The sequence below is a fragment of the Protomyctophum parallelum genome, assembly GCF_964188405.1.
Source record: "Protomyctophum parallelum genome assembly, chromosome: 16".
In the NCBI taxonomy this organism is placed as follows: domain Eukaryota; kingdom Metazoa; phylum Chordata; class Actinopteri; order Myctophiformes; family Myctophidae; genus Protomyctophum; species Protomyctophum parallelum.
In genome coordinates, this window is record NC_139711.1 from 17,512,519 (window position 1) to 17,529,315 (window position 16,797).

Sequence of the window (16,797 nt, forward strand, 5' to 3'; positions counted from 1 at the left end):
GACGGAATGGCACAAATTGACACCGTCCAGGATTTCTCCATGTACTCAACCCATCCATCTACAGTATATGCAGAAAGATTGTTAGTCCACTTTTGAAATGCCTGCCAGTCTCAGTCAAGCACATAATGAGTTGAATTAGATTAAATAACCAATTAGGCGAGTAATATAAAAGTAAACATGCCTCAGGGGAATTCCACCAAATACTTGAGAATGGAATTAGACTGGAATTAGTTTATTGACAGGCAGAATGACAGCATGGCCAGAAAGACAACTCTATTCCTCGCACAATGAGAGAGAGAGGGCTGTCCGTCACGACAGGACCAAATTAATAGCTAAGGGTTTACCAGGGGGATTGACAATACAGTATGTGTCACTAAAGCTAATCGACTTGAAGGTTAGAAATGGGCAATTTATTTATGCCGCATACCATTCGGTGGCTACATCACATGACACGTGGGTCCTAATTGGTGTGGCATTCACTTTTCCTACGTTGTTGACACTGCGGTGCGCAGGTCTCCTGTGTTTTTAAGACACAATGCCAGCAGCATTTCTATAATTAAGGCATGGCAATAAAAAATATACACTACACACAAATGGGCCAGTGTGGTCACAGGGCTGCCCAGACAATACTGTCAATGCACCAGAATGGAACTTCGGCTGGACAACAAACGACTCAGCGATGCAGGACAGTTAATTGGCATAACGACTAAATTGGGTTGAATTGCAAAATAAGTACGTAAAATAAAGTAAGATGCCCACTACTTCATGTATTATTGAATAAAACGATATTCTGCCCTCTGTGTAATTCTCTCTTATTATTAAGTTGTTATCCTTATATCAGGTATTTTGAAAAGTCTGCTTTATTGATTTATTCTTTCATAATAGCTCAAAGGCAAGACTAAAATGTTTCCACCGCATTCATGTGCTACTTAGTTTTGTTATTACGACCAATCTGAAAATATGTTTGGAAAAGCTTTCACACTGTCTTAAATTACATGAATACAAAACCAACGAGGACCGACATTCAGACTTCCCTAAAGTGGTACAATATCGGTTCAAAATCAATGGTCTAAAATCAAGCTGTCAAATATCTTTTAAGTTCTTGTTTGAGTCATTTTGAAGTTTTTTAATGGAAGTATGGTAAAGGAAAAGCGTCCCAAGGTCACAACAGTGAAATCCTTTAAGAGGCAAAAGAAAACGGTCTGGAAGTTTTGGGATCAATGTGATAAAGCGCAGACAAATCCCATTGTCTAATCATCCTCTGGTTTAACAGAGCTTATGCCACAGAGGAGGAATTCCTTTCTATTATCCTGGAGGCAAGTGGGAAACGAGGTTTAGAAGGAAAAAAATCAAAAGATCTATCGACAGAGAAACAAGCTGATGACATCTTAATTGTAATCAGCAGCATGTTGATTGAAATTGCAAGCTGCAAAACTATGCCAGGGCATTTGCTGAGGGATTTGAATTGGTAGTCGACGGAACAAGAAACAGAAAAGCCAAACAGAGCACATGAGGGAATGAACCACTGGGAAGAAATCGCAGTTAGCAGACGAGTGATTTGCTACAGTAGAATAAATTGCATGTTTAACCAACTTTTTTCCCTATCTGCTAGTATATGCTTTCAAGTTCTGTGACTGTGGGTTTGAGATAAATCGGCTTAGCTAAAAACATAGGCCTACTTTTTTTTTTAGCAAACCAGTCTACCACTACCACTAATTTGAAATTATTTTACAATATAAATGGAGGTTCCAGATGGGGGTCCGTATAGACCAGGGGTTTTCAACCGGTGGTCCGCGGAGGTACTGCTGGTGGTCCGCAGCCAGGCATTCAGAAAAGTTATATTTTTGCCTTTTTTTTCTTTATTTTTTTTTACCTTTCTAATATATAATATAAAACTTATTTGCACTCTTTTTACTTGTTTGTAAATAATAATAATAACTTAAGTCGAATCTAACATTTCAAAAAGTCAAGTGCTCAAGGTGTCAAATAAACCAAAATAAACGGAGTCATCAGCGGCCAGCGGAACAACCATCCTGCTCTTCCACCCAACGCATGCATGCTTACCGTGCTTGCTGCCCAAGGCAAGCACGGTAAGACGTAGCCATAAGTTATTCATCCAATTCATAATAATACGTTTGGGAAAGTCAAATCTCCCTGCCATAGAGTTATAATATCTGCCCCGGATCGATTGAATAGTCTCACATAATACGTGACGTATTCACTATTCAATGTGCAACTTCTCAGTCTATAGTTGCCGAAAAGGCAGAGCTACAAGCTCAGAAACAAACCTACTGTGACTGTCAAATGCACCAAGTGTCAAATGTGTCTTCAGTGTTTGGGTGATTAACTGAAATGGATTATTATTTTGAGACTTATTTTGAGTCCTGCTTAGTACAAGTAAAAAACACTTTTGTAAAACTTTTGATAATAAAATACTTTGAAACATAGTTTTTTTTGTCCAGCTCATGAATGTAGCCTGTGATAGTGTGATTAGTGAGTAACAAGTAAGAAGAAAACAAAAACAATCTTAACCCATGGTGCATGAATGCCCCACCACTATTGTGTCGGGTGGGTCCATCATAGATCTACGATGAACCCACCCGACACAACAGTGGTGGTCCCCAGGCTGCTCCTAGTCAGAATGGTGGTCCCTGGGTAAAAACCAGTTGAAAACCCCTGGTATAGACTAATGCATGTCAAACTGTGGGTCCTTGAAATTAAACGGGTTGAGAATCACTCCTAGAGCTTATACAAATCTTCTCATATGGGGGTCCCTTGCATGTATTTTCAAATGGGTGTCCGCGGGCTAATTAGTGTCCATTTGGGGGTCCTTGATATGAAAAAGTTTGGGAACCACTGATCTAGATGGTAATCAAATAGTTACTATGGATAGTAAGCATTAAGTTATTACCTAGTTACATGGAAGTGCATGGAATTCCGTTTCAACCATTGAAGCAGCGTCACCCTACAGTAATAACCTGGGGTAATAACAAGACGCTACATATTCAGGATTACACGCATTGCTTCCAAGATTATCGGACTTCCCCTAGTGACACTAAACACACTTTTTGATATGAACAATAAGGCCATCACGTGCTTAGCACTAACAATAACTTAATGACACTATCACTGTACCCTGTATCGCTGATTCAAAATATGAGCGAAACTACAGAAGTGGGAAAAGGTTCTTTTCAGCAGGAGTTTTGTACCCTGAGCCAAGGCGACATTATAGTGGATTATCTGTGTATAGTGGGGACTGAGAACCTCTTGTATTGTCTTGGTGTTGTGTCCTTGGTGTAGCGCAGGGTTGCCCAATTAATTTTCCTCAAGGGCAATATTTTGACTAGGGTACCAGGCTGGGGGCCGAGTCTGCATGCGCAAGGTGAGGTCTTGCCCTGAAAATTATTTTCCAGGGGCCACAAGGGGGCGCTCTGCGGGCCGCAAATGGCCCGCGGGCCGCCATATTGGGGAACCCTGGTGTAGCGTATTATGCTTAGTTAATCAGTGGTAACTAAGCATAATATTATCTGTGTACAGTATAGTGGGGACTGGGAACCTCTTGTATTGTCTTGGTGTTGTGTCCTTGGTGTAGCGTATTATGCTTAGTTACTCAGTGGTGTGACTGTTAGACAGACGTACCTCTACTGGCACTTTCCACGTGTTCCAGTTCTTCGGGGAACCTATAAATCTCAGGGAACTTCTCTTCCGACTTGTCGGCCAGGAAATGCAGAAGCGTCGTACTGTGATCGATGGATTTAGTGTCTCGAAGCTGCAAAGGAAATGAAGGTATTTAATAATAATAATAATGAAGGTAATTATAAAGCGTCAATCCCAACATTCTACAACTGCCATCTAAATCAGTACTTTTTAGGCAGTAGTAAAAGGTTTTCGAAAATGTTAAAAAATAGCAGATGTAGTGAAGTGACACACTGTGAGCTTCTAGGCCTATATCTGCTACTTTTGAACAGCCAACGCATTTTAGAAACGGGCAGATGCACACCATGAAAGGTTGGTGGCAAGTGTGTAGGATAAAGTGCATATAAACATAAGAGGATCTCTGAATGACAAAGAATAGGACCCGCACACTGTCAGGAACTTGCAAAAGAAATGTTGCTCTTTATTTTGACGTTTTTGTCGTTAGACCTTCAATCAGGATGGACAATTATTATCCCTTGTCCGTCCTGATGAAGGTCTAACGAGCGAAACCCAAAAATCTAGAATAACACAGATGCTTTCCCCGTTTTAGTAATTTAAAGAAAAGGGCTTATGTGATCTTCTTTTCATTGTCCCAATAAATTCGGCCCACTGTACAATGCACAATATGTCAGTGTTAGTTATTTCCTTGTAATTGCAGGTATGCACTATGCAGTCTTCGGTCGACATTTTGCATCTCATGACCACAGGAATTCTTGTGAACCATTATCAACAAAAAATGTGGATGTATAATATAATACATCATTGCTGTTGAGCAGAAAACTTGCATGTCTAAAAGCGTTATGTTTCAGTAAAGTAAAAAATAACCTGCGTTCCAATAGATGCAATTCGTCACAACCACAAGTTACAGTTACATTCACCTGCATCAACCTGCTTATTTATTTTTACATTAACCACTTGAACCCTAGCATTACCTTTCTAATGAGAACTTTAGCTTAAAATAGTGTGCAAGGCGTTGCGAACTTAGATCGGCAATTTTTGGCACAGAGATGGAAAGAAGAGCAGACTATTGATGGTTTAATACGTGATAATAGACATTAACATGAATTCAACATACACTGATGATAGTGCTGTCAAACAATTTACACAATTTAATAAATGGTGTAGTGGTCCGGGCTTCATCTCTCTCCCAGATATGGGGTCCTTGGCCTGAACAATGTTTAAGACCCCTGCTCGAGGACACTTTGGTAACGTGTCATTAGTCAGAAGGTTCATTGTTCCGAAATGACTATCCCTATCTCTAACCCTAACCTAAACCTAACCGCAAGCACGGGAGCAAACCTAAACCTAACCGCAAGCACGGGAGCAGTGCATGTTCGGACTAACGGGACTTCGGATCTATGGGCAGTTCCCGACACTTTGACACGAACCAAGGGGGAGCTGGTGATTTAAACAGGATCCTTCTGATCCCCAAGCATGCAACCTCGTTCAGAGCCACTACCAATCCTGCCATGGGTGCAGGAGGGACAGGCAATGGCAATGGCTGCTATGTCCTTAAGCTAAGCTTAGCAGGACACGGTAAAAAACACTGTTTAGTGCAGCAACAGCAGATGTGATATCATTCAACCCTCCTCTCCTTTGAACAGACATGCCAAATTTTCAACTCCTGGCTGTCTTCCCGCAACACATGTATTGTGTGATTGAGATTTTATTGCTACACTGAGGTTGCAGTGTTTTGACTGGCTGTGGAGTGGGGAGCTGGCAGTTTACCCAGGAAAAAGTTAAACTGCTCAGAGCACATCCATCTCCTTCCAAAACAATATCCCATCACAGCACTATCCAGATAAAACCTCTTGAATTTACGCCTTTATATATAAATCACTTGTCGTTCAACAATACAATTGTAGGCTACTTAGTGTTGGTATTTAATTTAGTTGAATTTGAATCTTTCGTACTTGACTCTTTTCATTTGTTGTAACTAAGTGCTAGTGCTTTTGACGCACTAAGTGTACAGCACTTCAACATTGATACTGTTGCACCTGGTCTGGTTTTCACCTGACATGGAGTTTAACATAATATTGTTGTTTTTTGGCACTCGGGTGGTGCAGCGGTAAAGTTCCTGTCCACCACTGCGAAGTGTAGGGATTTGCTCGTCGGACAGAATGACGGAAAATGTTTGTTGACTTCACTGATGAAAACTAAATAAAAACTAAATGAAAACTAAGCTACTAAGGACGGGGAGGGCAGTAACTCGCTGCACCAGTGAGTTGTGTGTTACTGTTGAACCGCGAGGAGGGTTGAGATACTAGAGATGTTCCCAGTAGGGATCAACAGCAGTAAGTGAACAATAGCAAATCGTCGCTGTCGCGCAGAAAGTTGAAACCTCTTATCTCTACATTCTTAAACCCACAACTTTTTGTGGGTTTTTTTTTTCTCGTAAAATGAAGGCCGTACTTGATCATACTACAGCGTCACACAAAAGCAGCTATAGAGGGCATGCGCGTGACATCATCATCATACCCCGGAAGTTATGCGGGAATGCCTACTTTCTGGCCTTGACAGCCCATACATCCAAACAGAAAAGTCATATTTGATTGCATTAAATGACTTTAAACAACATTAAATTCACTTTGTCACTAACTTTGCCACTCAATCTGCCATTCACTTTCTGTAGCAGCAGATCCACAACCTCAAATCAAAACGCGGCACAATATGAGCAAAGTGAGCTTCTATAGGTCTGCTACCTTTGAATTACGAATCATGAAAAGTAATTGTTTTGTACATGAGGTCTCCACCCGACAATGACAAAATAAAGTGTGTTGGCATGCAGGCAATGAATGCAGGCATAGGGATAATTGGGACAATATAAATAGAGAGTGTGTGAGAGAGAGAGAGAGAGAGGAGACAAAGTTTTGTAAAATGGAAGGAAGTTGGTCACAGCAAAAACAAAATACTTAGTATTAACCCAATGACCCACGGTAAAATAGCTGTTGTGACTCTTGAATTGAACCTCCTACACTTACGTCGAGGTTTGGCTTGCAGGAAATAAATGACTGTCTGAATCAGTTATTGTCGGTGAGCGACACGGTGGCTGGCGTCGTTTTCCTGCTCATCAACTCCTTGGTCTTTTGTTTTCAAGTCTATCGATTGGGAGTCGCTGATGCACAACAACGCCCCCTCCCCCAGTGGTGTGATCCTGTTGTAATGATCAAGGATTACTGACAATGATATGCATGGCAAGGGGATCGCATATGGCTTAGGCAAACAATGGCAACGATATTAATCTGAGCACATTTTGTGGGCTGATAATTGCCAGTTCAAATGCATCTCAGTGATCAATATGGCCTTTTAGCCTCACGGAACCTTTGTATCTTTTTTATCTTTTTTTTTCCAAAAGTGGAGGAAGTCTTCCCAGGATTAAACGGTGATTATTCTCAGGTACGATGATTTGCGGTGGACCTCAATTGGAGAACCACTGAAATTGATTAATCCATTAACAAGGCATAGCTCAGCAATTGCTCTATGCATGTATTTATGTATTAATCAAAGATAGCAATTGCTCTCTGAGGGATGAAAGGGCTCCGTGTACTTAACCATCCAGACAAGCACTACAGGTAGAATTGTTTGAATTATTGTTGGAATGATATTGCCATCTATGACACCAATCAATCACATCAGTCATTTAGTTCCCACGTGTCCCTGGGAGACCGTTTACAACTTCGGGACCACATTCGTGAGTCACGGATCCATTTCCGTGGGTCGCGAGTGAACACCGTTTTACTTTTTGTTTCCTAAATTTTGTCATATTATTTTAAAGGGATTTTGGAAAGATTTCCACAAATAAATCACAAATTGTCATGGAACACAGGCTCGGTTTTGAACATTTCACGGTTTTGGACCGCACCTGACAGAGAGGGTATAATTCAGGGGTCCCCAAACTTTTTCCTGTGAGGGCCACATAACTTTTCCCTTCTCTGATGGGGGCCGGGGTCAGTTTGTAACAGAAAAAGTGTGACGATCGCAGGGGTGCCTAAACGTAAACATTTATTTTTTTCCAGAAAGCCACACATAACCAAATATTAATAACCAGTGCACGTACTGTACATGCAGCACTACAGGGCTGCATACTGCATGCACTGTACATGCAGCACTACAGGGCTGCATAGTGCTTGTACTGTACATGCAGCACTACAGGGCTGCATAGTGCTTGTACTGTACATGCAGCACTACAGGGCTGCATAGTGCTTGTACTGTACATGCAGCACTACAGGGCTGCATAGTGCTTGTACTGTACATGCAGCACTACAGGGCTGCATAGTGCTTGTACTGTACATGCAGCACTACATGGCTGCATAGTGCTTGTAATGTACATGCAGCACTACAGGGCTGCATAGTGCTTGTACTGTACATGCAGCACTACAGGGCTGCATAGTGCTTGTAATGTACATGCAGCACTACAGGGCTGCATAGTGCTTGTAATGTACATGCAGCACTACAGGGCTGCATAGTGCTTGTACTGTACATGCAGCACTACAGGGCTGCATAGTGCTTGTAATGTACATGCAGCACTACAGGGCTGCATAGTGCTTGTACTGTACATGCAGCACTACAGGGCTGCATAGTGCTTGTACTGTACATGCAGCACTACAGGGCTGCATAGTGCTTGTAATGTACATGCAGCACTACAGGGCTGCATAGTGCACGTATTTCTTCACAGAAAAAAGTCAGGAAATGAACAACACTATTTGTGAAATAAATAATAACCAAATAACCCTCTCTGGGTTCTTCACAGAGAAAATAAAGTCAGGAAATATATAATAACACTATTTATGAAATAAATAATAACCAAATAACCCTCTCTGGGTGGACAGTGGGCGGGGCGGTGAGACCACGTTCTTCCATTTTCCCTTTCATGCGTCCTATTAGACCCCGAGACGTGCCCACCATACTAGGAGCCCCGTCAGTCGTGATGCCGGCCAGCTTTGACCAGTCCAGGTCCAACTCTTCCATTGTTTGGCATACTTTGCCGAAAATATCCTCCCCCGTCGTAGTCCCTTTGAGACATTGGAGGCCTGCCAGCTCCTCGCACATCTCAAAGTTTGCGCTAACTCCACGAATAAAAATGAGCAGCTGCGCTGTGTCCTGCACGTCCGTGCTCTCATCCAGTGCTAATGAAAAATAAAAATAAAATCCTATATTTTGTCTATTTTAAATGTATTTATTTTTTGCTTGAGGCAGGCGGGCCACATAAAATGACATGGCGGGCCGTATACGGCCCGCGGGCCGTAGTTTGGGGACCCCACTATAATTCATCTGGATCTCATCTCCCATGTAAGCCTCTCATGTTCATGAAAACAACACCTGCTCCACAGTGTATCTGTAATAAACACAATAAGAATATGATCCAGAAGTAAATATGATGAAAAATGAAAAGAATCTACAAGAACATATTGTGCACAAAAACTAAACATTCTGGCTATGCATTCTCTGAATAACAAGTGGATTTTTCATCTCCTCACTTCCCGATGCAGTAGGATGTCCAACACTTATCCACAGGTGTCAAGCACTCTTTATTGGTCTATCTGATAGTGATATGTTTTGTTTAAAAAGAGAAAATAAATAATACAAAAAAGCTCTATATTATGATATTGTTTGTTCAGTAAGGGGTCTCCCCATCTCTCCAGCAAACAGAAAATACATTCGCTGGGCGGGATGCCAATTTGATCCAGTCAGCAGAGAGAATTCACTTCCAATTCCACATGTTTATCCATTATGCTGTATGTGTTGATTGGATAAAACTAAAGAAAGAAAAATAGTTTCTGTTAACTGTTGATGGTGAGAACCCGGTTACTGAATAAACACTCTTTAGCAATGTTTAATATCATAATATAGAGCTATTTAACCCTTATTTGAACAAAAACATATACTTTCATCAACTTTAATATGTGATCATGAACAATCTAATGCCGGTGTCAAAACATACTGTACAGTACCCAATGTACCTAATGTGGCAGTGGATCAGGGGTTAGAGTGGCTGACCGGGAACTGAAAGGTCCCTGGTTCAATCCCCGGTTCCCCCTGGCTTTGTGTTGAAGTGTTTGTTCTAACTGCTGAGTCCCAGAGAGCCGTTTGGTGCCTTGCATGGTTGCCTCCACCGTCTGTGTGTGAATGGACGAACGTAAAGCACTTTGGATAAAGTTAGTACGTACAGTGGGAGTGGCCTATTATTAGTATCAGAAAGTGCTCTGCTGATTAAGGATGAAGGCACTACATGTATATAAACACGGACCATTCATTGTCTTTGAGAGATGCTCTCAAGCAGTAGTAATAATAAATGATCATTCTGAACATAGATGAGTCCAGGTTTTGCCCCTCATTCCCATGATGTTGGTATCCAATATTATATGCACCCTGTCCCCTACACACCTGCTGATTATAGTAATTAGAATGTCCCATGTATTGTACAGTAAGGCATGAAGGGGCAGGAATCTCTATACACTGATTTTGTAGTTTGATTTATCCGACCGAATCGTTAGCTACCGTTCATTAGCATAATACTCAAAGTGTTCAGACTTCAGACTCCACCATGGCCCGTAGCACTTGCCCTAGCCTAGCCCCTTAGATAGCACTTCATGTAGACTTAGATAGTATTTTAGACAGACTTATAGCTTGTGACGTAGACAGCATTAGAATTGCATTTTATGTCATAGCACTTTATAGTACACATGTATATTGTATAATATAGTATAGTATGTATAGTTGACATAGATACTCCACTGTTACGTTCTTAGTTTATACATGAGTCATGATAACTACTTTTATATAGTGATGTATGCCATGCTTTTGTTTTTGCTTAATGTAAGTCGCTCTGGATCAAGAGCGTCTGCTAAATGCCTAAATTGTAAATTGTAAATTGACAGTGGCCATTTTGAAGATGCGCGTGCATCCACTTGCATTCTATGGGCTGCATTCAAGCCCTCTATCTCAGAAACGACATTCATTGCACCGTTTCTGGGGAAGACAAGGTTTTTCAACGGCCTGTAGCAGGCGCTGTGATACTCGCGGTCAGGATTTTTCACCACCGACCAAGACAACAACAACCGGTCAAGACACCACACACAGCATTTTGTCATTGTAAGATGCGGTTAGGCTATTTGGCTAATACTTTTAAGAATACAGTAAGTGTGTTTTTGAATAATACCTGTAAACTGAAACAAAGTACTAAATGTCACCATTGAACAGAAATGCTGCATTTAGTTACCTAGACCTGGGGCTATAGCATAATGGAGCTCAAAACGTGAATAAATACATGGTTCTCATCATCATTTCACATACAGGGTGTAAATTACAGCTACAGGGTGAATCACTGTAACAATAATTCCTGTTATTGTACAGTTTTGGCGCCGTTGTTGCATACGTGCGTTATGCGTACAACATGCGTATGTAAGTGCAATAATTAAATCACACCAGCTCATCGTCAACCTCTCTAAGAAATTAATTCAGGAGTCTTATTAGTTATTTATAGCTCAGGTCATTAAAACTGTGGACCACACAAGTGTTCTGCATGCCTACAGCCTTGTGAGAGGTAGCACCTCACCGATGAAGAAATATCAGATTGGAAGCTATTATTTCAAGCCTCTTTGTGTTGTGATCAAGATACTCCATGGATTAGGCAAGTCAACATGAATTAAGAGTTGAAAGGAAATACGCTAATCAGATAATTACTAAAATGTAGACAGATGCACACAACACAAAATTCAGTGCTATTAAAGGTGTAGTAAGTGATATATTATGTTTGTCTCTCCAGCTCTATCATAAACAGAAACCGCATGTTCAGGTCAGATACCAATTTCATCCAATTAGGAGAGAGAACTCATACAGGTACAGGATAAACAAGGGACATTGGAACTGATGACACATACTAAATTGGAACCGGAACACCATAGAAATAGAAGCTGATAAATGGGTATACTCTCAGACAGACATACTCAGACAGGAATATACTGTAGAGCTTTCATCTTTTTGTTTTGACCAAAAAATATTTTATCCATGTCTGTACAAAAGTGCTGACATAGTTTTACATTTATTTCGGACTAAATACATATTGTCATTGACATTATAAGATCCACGTTCAAGGTGTTAAAAATGTCCAATTAGCTACAGCAGGCAGATGCTAAAGGGGGGTAATAACAGTCAACAGCTAGATATTATACAACACTGTTTACAGAGTAAACAGTGACATTAAATAACAAAACTAAAAATACGATGATACTTGGCACACTGGCATAAATGAATCACACATCAGGGAGAAAAGAGGTTGCATATTAGCGCTCCATAACCTTACTGAATTGATGACACACCCGTGTTTGAGAAATGAAAGAAATGGAGACAATGTGGCACGGAGGAAAAAAAGTACTACGGCGTGTCAGCCAAGTATGCGTACTGTATGTGTGTGAGTGTGTGCATAATGGGGCACAGCCCACACACACACACACACACACACACACACACACACACACACACACACACACACACACACACACACACACACACACACACTGATGTCTCCACTGCAGCGCATGGGAAACTTGTTCCATATTCATTCCCTACTGTGATTGCCATGCTGTTGGAACGGCATGCTGGGAGAGCTAATTAGCGCAACCCACCTCTGTGCGCTTCATACTGACAATATCCTAGATAGACACAACACGTATAGTCTGCCCCACACACACACACACTCAGTCACACGCACACACAAAACTGATCCAGACAAATGTTGAGTTGCAGACAGACAGAAACATATGCTTGCAACGTGCACACGCACACGCACACGCACACGCACACGCACACACACACACACACACACACACACACACACACACACACACACACACACACACACACACACACACTTTCATTAGATGGGGATCAATCATCTGCTCACATTGGGTAATCACAAGTTAATTTCATGCATTTCAAATTTTAATTTGTTTATTGTTATACCCCAAACTGTCATTACCACATGCAAAAGTGCTTCTGTGGAATGCTGTTTTCAAATGCTAGCTCAGATGAACAATATTCTATGGGTGGGGGGGAAACAAGTCTAAACATTCTGTTTCATAGTATAGTAAACCCTTTCTAAAGAAGGATAATAAAAACAGAACATTTTATAACTTAAAATTAACCTGAGTCCAATTCTACAAAATAATGGCTTCTAATCAGTAAATGTTTTTGTGGAGGGACCCACAAAATGATATTTTGCTGCGGACCCCCATCTGAAAATGTGTTGTGCCAGGGACCCAAAGAAGAGGATATTTTTGTGTTAAAAATGTCCAGCTTTTTTTCATGATTTGTTTATTTATTTTAAATTTAGGCCTATGCGCTGTGAGCTTGTACATCTGCTATTTATGAATAGCCAACGCTGAAATCTAAAATGACACGGATGCTTTCCCCGTTTTAATGGGTTTTAAGGTAAAAATATTACTGTATGTACAGTACACTATTCTTTCTCAAATGTACACTTCCAGATAGTTTTTGGTCTTCCTTTTATATTTTCACGTCATAAGTCATTTTGTTGTGGCACTACTACCTTCCACTGGACACTTTTTGACACGTGCATAAAGTGCCTTGACTTCAGAAAGCAGCAACTGTGCTAGACAGCTAGAGCATGGCGTAGATAGCCTCTATCTATTTTTCATCTTCTGCGTTAATGATTTAAGGAGGTGTCCAGAATCTTTAACCTGGACCGATGCAGGGGGCGAGCGGGTGGGTGGGCAGCACTGTGGACAGTTATTGAGTGCAATGGGCCGGCTCTGTCTAAGTGGCAAAACCCTGTGGTTTGTGTTGATTAGGCAGTCATTAAGATTATCTGACAAAAATTGCAAGCTGATTAGCACAGCACGGTGATTATCATTGACGAGGGGAAAAAACTGTAAAAGTTATCGCAGAAACCTTGCATCTCCATATTATCTTCTATTCCATTAATTAATGCCCTTGTAAACCTTGTCATATGACAGTGTCACGTTCAAGTAGCGAAAATAGCACATCCACAAGTTCACAACGCATCATGATATGTTGCAAGCCTGTACATCTATTAAAAAAAAAATATATATATATATATATAGTAGGGATGCACCGAAAATTCGGCCACCGAAAATATTCGGCCGAAAATGGCTAAAAATGTATTTTCGGCCTATTCGGTTTCGGCTCAAATAGGCCGAAAATATATCACTGAATAGTCAAAACACCGGGTCGGTATAAACACAACACGCGATTGTCTTGAACGTAACCAGAGCGCTCCGCATCTACCTCTCTCTCTCTCCCAACTTCAGTCTCCCCCCCACACACACACACACACACACAGCGTCAAGTTGCTCTGTGCTGTGGCTGCGATGCGCTCCGCAAAATCTGCGAGCTCATCAACAGGTCCCAAAACATGGTATTTGTGAGCACCGCCACTGTCTATTCTTTTGTCGTATGACAAAAAATGCTCCCCAATGTCTGAATCTGTGAGTTTGCATGCAGGCTACGACGAACACTAGCAGTAGCTTGCTCGTTAGCTCCTCAAATCTGTTCCACCTGTGTGTAATCTCAGCAGCGCATTGAAGTGGGCACAGGCAGGGCAAAAGCAGAAGCAGAACGTCCGTGAACGTTTTGCTTAACAATGATCAGTTGTTCAGTGCTGTTTAACTTTGGCATATGTGATACTAGAGCCTAGAGAACATGCTAATATGGCTGCTAAATAAGAACGTTTTCCCCTATTAGCTAGCATGCTATTGTGTGTGTGTGTGTGTGTGTGTGTGTGTGTGTGTGTGTGTGTGTTTGTGCGTGCGTGTGCGTGCGTGCCCACACACTGTGTAGGACAGTGGTTCTCATAGTGGGAGTTCCAGCTAAATTATAGATAGTTAGGAAGTAAACCAAGTGGGGCCGGTCTGTAACAGAGTGCAAAAATGGAACCAAATACACTCTCAAAATTTACATTGATTTTTACAATAGAAATAAAAATAAATTGGGGTCCCAGAGATAGAAATGGGAAGAAAGACAGTCAGCTATACACAGTCAACATTACAGATTACAGTATCATTACAAGTACAAGGAATGGCAATGAAATCAAATTGTATTAAAAAGGGGGTAAAATATAAATTTTGAAGGAGTATTCATTTTTATTGTCTTTATTGTTAGTTACAACATGCCTACAATAACTTTAAGCATTTTTTTAAAGGTAATTGCAAAAAAGGGGCCATAATCCGATTAATCGTTTAAATAATCGCCCGATGAATCGATTATGAAAATCCATAATCATGTATTTTGCCATAATCAGGTAGCTTTACAACAAAGCTGTATTCGGCTATTCGGTATTCGGTTTTCGGCCAACTGTTTCCTATATTCGGTATTCGGTTTCGGCCAAGAATTTCCCTTTCGGTGCATCCCTAATATATAGGGTATAACACAGCTTCTTCTGGGATACGCCCAAGATAGGGATGCCTGGTTGAAAGCATGCTGGGCAAGACGAAGACCTAGCTGGTTGAGTCTCTAAACGGAAGTAGGCACTCTCTGTATTAGGTCTTGACCAGGCTGGGTGTGGTATATATTGATGCATTCAAGTTATGTTGACTAGTGGCTGCAACTTTTACATTCTTGAATATATATTAATTTCAATGCACTGAATAAAAATTAAGAAGAACTTTTTTTTTTCTCCAGATACGATACGATGGACAAAGCTGAAAACAATCCCAAGCAGTATACTGTATCAACCCTTGAATTTAGTGCTGCCTGGACAGAAAAATGCTGAGTATTAATTCAACTCTGAAAGAGTAAAAAAAAAACAGTGCTGAATTAACACTGTGTGATGGAGACAGATCAAATGTAATAGGCCACAAAGTTTGGGATTTTGGTTTGTATGACACTCGACTACATGGAGGTCAGTGTTGTCTGAATAGTTATTCTCTAGCATTTAGAGGCTCTTTGTTTGATGAGGGAGCGTTTACTTGATGAATATTCATGATAAGTGATCGAGTGATTTTATTTGTTGCACACTTTACGAGTGCTGGCAGGTGATTAGCTGAATTCAAATGACACCACATGACACACGGCTGGTGACAAAGACAGACATTCCACCACTGCATTTGAGAGACTTGGAAAAACACATCGCTTCCATCCGCTGTTTCAATGTATGCATGTTCAATTACACATATTATTTGAAAATATTATTTCCAATTACAGATATTGAATATTTACCAATTTCTGCAAATGTCTCAAGATTAATTTTCCCATTTTCATTAATCTTCAAAGACTCTGGGGGTCTATGATCGCTGTGTACATGTGGTCTGAGGCATGCAGCTTTAAACAAACAGAGGGTTTAATCGAAGATTTGTGCACGAATGAGGTTGAGCTCAATTCAATTCTACTCTCGAAATATGTTCATTTCAAGTAGATGAATAAGATATGTTATGGTTTGTTTCTTTATTGAGCTTCTGTATATATATATATATATATATATATATATATATATATACAGTAGAGCACATTCCGAAGAGGGATCTAAATTAGCTTAAAATGTAGCTGATATTATCTCAAACCCCTCAGTAGTTATTATACTTGCGTATCTCTCATGCATCTCTTCCAACACACTTAGCATTCAGAGTGGAGCACCGAGCTGTAGGTGGTGCATGGAAATAGGCTTTCAAAGAAATATCGAGTATAGGGAAATCAATAAAGAGAGGCAAAAAATGAACTAATAAAAGAACAAATGTAGTGATGGGACCACAGAATCTGCACACTAACAGAGGGACTTTGATTGCTCAATTTAAGGAGCCGCGGCGACGGCTCCCAACAAGGGATCAGCAGCAATCCTTCCCAGGGACTGTATAATTTGTGGAGAGAGAGAGAGAGAGAGAGAGAGAGAGAGAGATGTGGGGTCACACTTGAGTGGCACCACACGATGAGGCTCTGGGAATCATGACAATGGGGCTGAGTGGTATTGCGACTTTGGAAAGTTGAGAGCTGGTGGCAGTGAGCCTGGACTGCAGCAACAGACGGTGTGGTAATCTCAAGACTTCAGTGACGGCGTTAAGCCCCGTTTGTTTTGGGAGAGGGTGACGTGTGTACAGGTTCTTCTGCCACCATGCTCAAAAGGGAAATGGA

The 16,797-nt window shown here is 40.9% G+C and overlaps 1 protein-coding gene across 4 annotated transcripts in view; it reads right to left on the reverse strand.

The window, feature by feature from the left end:
• Positions 1 to 16,797, reverse strand: part of diaph2 (diaphanous-related formin 2) — a 589,988-nt gene that overhangs the window by 205,041 nt on the left and 368,150 nt on the right. For all 4 annotated transcript variants that reach the window (XM_083785413.1, XM_083785414.1, XM_083785415.1 and 1 more), the window contains one exon: positions 3,640 to 3,769. In XM_083785413.1, the coding sequence (XP_083641539.1) occupies positions 3,640 to 3,769 (130 nt within the window). The remainder of the gene's footprint in view (positions 1 to 3,639; positions 3,770 to 16,797) is intronic.